The sequence below is a fragment of the Phaethon lepturus genome, unplaced genomic scaffold (genome assembly GCF_000687285.1).
Source record: "Phaethon lepturus isolate BGI_N335 unplaced genomic scaffold, ASM68728v1 scaffold39306, whole genome shotgun sequence".
Classification (NCBI taxonomy): Eukaryota; Metazoa; Chordata; class Aves; order Phaethontiformes; family Phaethontidae; genus Phaethon; species Phaethon lepturus.
In genome coordinates this window covers 1-3,988 of record NW_010546275.1, presented here as the reverse complement: position 1 = coordinate 3,988, position 3,988 = coordinate 1, and the positions used below count along the sequence as shown (strand labels likewise).

At 61.4% G+C, this 3,988-nt stretch overlaps 1 protein-coding gene across 1 annotated transcript in view; it reads left to right on the top strand.

Annotated features, from left to right (window-relative positions):
- Positions 1-2,064, top strand: part of SLC25A10 (solute carrier family 25 (mitochondrial carrier; dicarboxylate transporter), member 10) — a gene marked incomplete at its 5' end in the record, with an annotated part of 2,278 nt that extends 214 nt beyond the window's left edge. The window contains 5 exons of the mRNA XM_010289240.1: positions 320-390; positions 497-589; positions 847-924; positions 1,028-1,084; positions 1,943-2,064. Of these exons, the coding sequence (XP_010287542.1) occupies positions 320-390; positions 497-589; positions 847-924; positions 1,028-1,084; positions 1,943-2,044 (401 nt within the window). The remainder of the gene's footprint in view (positions 1-319; positions 391-496; positions 590-846; positions 925-1,027; positions 1,085-1,942) is intronic.
- Between the last annotated feature and the right edge of the window lie 1,924 nt (positions 2,065-3,988).

The following is a 3,988-nucleotide window of genomic DNA, read 5'->3' as shown; positions in this document are numbered from 1 at the left end:
TGCTCGGCACCTCCGCAGCATCTGTCTGGGGCAGGACCTGGCAGCCTGCCCATACTCCAGTGAAAAAGAGAGACCTGCTGGGAGCCACTGTGGAAAAGCGCAAGAGGGTGGAGTAGGTGGGAAGGGGAAGGAACAGCAACAGGGAGGAAGTAGGGCTGTTCTCAAGGATTCTCCTTTCCTGCAGTGTATCTGCTGTTGTGTGTTTTAAGCACTGTTGTATGAGGAGTCGGGGGGACAGTCCGGGCAGGGAAGGAGGCTCCTGGGGTGGAGGGAGTGTGAGTAATGTCCCAGGACCGTGTTGATCCAAATGTGTCTGCAGAGGGCTTGAAGAAACTCTTCTCGGGAGCTACGATGGCATCCAGCCGAGGGGCTCTAGTCACTGTTGGGCAGGTAGGACAGCTCTGCTGGGTGGTAGGTGCCCAGGGTAGGGACAGGGTTGGTCCCTGTTGTGGCAAGGAAGGGTATTTTGTGTCACTAATATACTGTGTCTCCACAGCTCTCCTGTTATGACCAGGCCAAGCAGCTCGTTCTCACAGCTGGGTTGCTGTCAGACAATGTCTTCACTCACTTCCTGGCCAGCTTCATCGCTGTGAGCAGGGCTGGCTGCGGGGAGGCAGGGCTGGGGCTGGGTTTGCCTGCAGCCGGGCTCAGGACCCCAGGCTGGAGCTGCCGGAGCTGCCAGAGCTGCCTCTCAGGACTCTGATGAAGCAGGGCCAGGCACAGAGGCTCCTGTGGGGCTTCTGGCCTGGGGTTGGGCCCAGGCAGGGCTCTGGGTCTCTCCAGTGACCATGGCAGTTGGGTCTCCTTCGTGAACTGGAGCTGCTGATCCCCGCTGACTCTCCCCAGGGTGGATGCGCTACATTCCTGTGCCAGCCCTTGGACGTGCTCAAGACCCGCCTCATGAACTCCCAGGGCGAGTACCGGGTGAGTAGCCTGTCCTGCCCACCTCCCTACTGCCGGTCCTCTCCTCTTCGCACGCTGGCCTCTGCCTCCCGGCACCGCCTCATCTCTCCCCATCTTGCTCCAGGGTGTTATCCACTGTGCCGTGGAAACTGCTAAGCTTGGCCCCCTCGCCTTCTACAAGGTACCTGGCTGTGGATGCGTGGGATGGGCTGGTAGGGTGGTGGGGAGACTGGGCCAGGATGGGAGCAGAGGTTAAGGTCCAGAACAATTCTGGGGCAGGAGCCTTCCAGGCTCTGCTGCCGGCAGCCTGACTGCTTCCTGTGTCAGGCCTTCATCTGCCAGTCCCTGGCTTGGCCCCAGAGTATTGTGAGCCTTGGCCGCTTCTGGGCTTGCAGCCTGGATCTGGGCACCACAGCAGCTGCCCTGTTGCACCCGTTGAGTTCCTAACCAGGAATGCAGGGACAGGCAGTGGTGCTCCAGAACTCATTGGACATTACTGACCAGCAGATGCTGGTCAGCTCTTGGGCCCTATGTGCCCAGGCTTGGTGCAGTGACCCGTGTGTTCAGTTTCACTCCTGGGAGGGCCCCTGAAAAGGGGTCTCACACACAAGGTTTCTTCCAGATGCTATGTCAGGCATTTTCCCTGTTACAGCCTGTCTGCTCGTCTTCCCCAGGCAGTGTCCAATCCCTTTCTGAACCGGGGGCTGTGGGATTTGACCCGGGCTTCTACTGAGAGTCTGCCTACATAGTGGTGATGCCAGCACTGATGTGTTTGGGGGCAGAGTGATTGATGCATGATGCTGAGATCTGTGTGCACAGCGATGGCTGTGGTGCCTCCCTCACCGCTGTGGTAGTCTCTGCCTGCCACCAAGACCCTAGCTCCTCGGGGCTCATGCTGCATACCCAGCCAGCCGCTCCCCCACGCTTGCAAGCTCGTGCTGCTCCCCGTGAGTTGGGCTGCTGGGCACCCTTGGCCCTGACAGGGAAGCCGAGGGCCAGGCACGTGCTGACTGTCCCCATTCTTGCTGTCCCCTTCCAGGGCTTCGTTCCTGCTGCCATCCGACTCATTCCTCACACCATCCTCACCTTTGTCTTCCTGGAACAGCTGCGCAAATATTTTGGGTTCAAAGTGATCACCTGAGTAGGAGGGACGGGACCCTGCCTTGCTTGCCCCAGGGGGGTGAGTGTGCAGGTCACCGCTGAGATCCCAGAACCCCTCTACTGTCTGGGGCCAGCACCACTCCCCCTACCCCTCATCCCCACTCCAGTGCCTTGCCAGTGCCTGTGGACAGCCAGTCCCAGACTCCTCTTTCCTCTCTCACCCCTGTTCTCAGCACCTCCATTACCTCTGGGATATTCTTGGGCCTCTTGTCTCCCCTGCACTGTTGGTTTGGGGTTTTCTTTGCTGTCTTCCCACTGTCCTACTGGCCATGAGTTCTGCCGTTACCTCCCTCAGCCCCGTTCCTTACAGGTGTCTGGAGCAGGACTGTGCTGTCCTGGGGAGGACAGGGGATCCACCCTTCCAGCTCCATGCCTGGTCACAGAGCCTTACGGGGCTAGTGGGGCCAGTGACCATACTGCGGCAGGGCCTGTGCTGGTGGCAGCGGGGCACAGAGCTGGCGTGCTCCCAGGCTCTCCTGCAAGCACCAAAGGGAGACACAGGTTTAGCACAGTGAGACCCTGTCCTTTCTTAGTGCCTCTGGCCCCACATGCTCCTCCGCTGACCCCAGAGCAGCCAGGCATCACCCCCTCTGCTCCCCAGCCAGCCCAGACACCCTCTGCTTCTGCTTGGCCAAAACTCACCAGCGCCCAACGGCTGCTGGGCTCTTCAGGGATTGTGCCTCATACCAATGATGACAGAGAACAGACCCCATGGGCGAGGGGCAGCCACTTGGCCACCCTGCCCTGCTGGCCAGGCACAGGCTGGAGCCCTTCTTGCCTGGCCTGCCCTCGCCCAGGGCAGGGCCAGCTGCTGCTCCGCTGTCCCCCAGCTCTGGCCAGGGCTCGAGGACCTAGCACTTGCTCGCCCACAGCACACTCACCCTCCACCAGACCTGGCTTCAGGGGGAAAGTGTCCATCCAGCACTGCTCTTTGGCCTCACCCGCCACGCCCTGCCCCTTACACAGAGGTCGAGGCAGACCCCCAGCCCCAAGTGCACCGAGGCTGCCTCACAGCCCCCCCTCGCCCTGCACGATCCTGCACATGGGGGCTGCAGGCACCAGACCCTCTGCCATGTGCACTCCTGTGTGTGGTGGCCCCAAGGGATCAAAGAACTGGAATATCTGTGACCTTAATACATAATAAACAGTGGAACAAGCAAAGGCCCTGGTGTCCTGCTCATGGGGGGGCGGGGGATGCTGTGTCCCCTCCCGCTGCAGGAGGGCTCAGGCTGGGAGCTGAGGTCCCCAGGAGCTGAGGGAGGAAAGCAAGGATTGTCTCCCTCGCACCACGCCAAGCAGGGGCATCTTCACCCCATTCTGTACCACTGGCCCAGCCCCAAGGGTGTGTGTGCGCCCAGCACTTCCCAGCCCTGCGCAGTGGGGAGCTGTGGGCCAGGCTCCTTGGGCCAGCCCTGTTCCGAGCTGTGCCCAGTCTCAGCTGAGTGGGCAGCTCCTGGGCAGAGCCATGCCAAGGGTGCCTGCCTGCCCCTGCCTCTTCGCGGGAGCTGCCTCCTGGATGTGACACTAATTGGGCTCCAGCAGGTGGAACAGAGCCAGCCTGGGACAGCAGAGAAGTGAAAGCTCGTCACCTTAACGAAGTCTAATGATGCTGGCTGGCATTGCTGCCTTGTTCCTGTGCCTGACCCCGTGTGAGAGCCGTGGGCAGGTGAGTGTGGGCTCTACCACGCTCCAGGGCTGACGGGTGCTGCTGTGCACCCATGCAAAAGGCCAGCGTGGAGCAGGGGAGCAATGGAGCTGCAGGGCCCTGCCTTGGCTGGCCATCACCCTCTGGTGGCACAGAGCCCTGCCCAGCAAGGCCGTCCCAGATGGTCTATGGTCCCAACCAGCTGTGCCAGCCGTGCACTCCCCGCTCTCGTGTACCCGCTTCCCACATCCCTCATGGCAGGCGGGCCGGGCCGCAGCC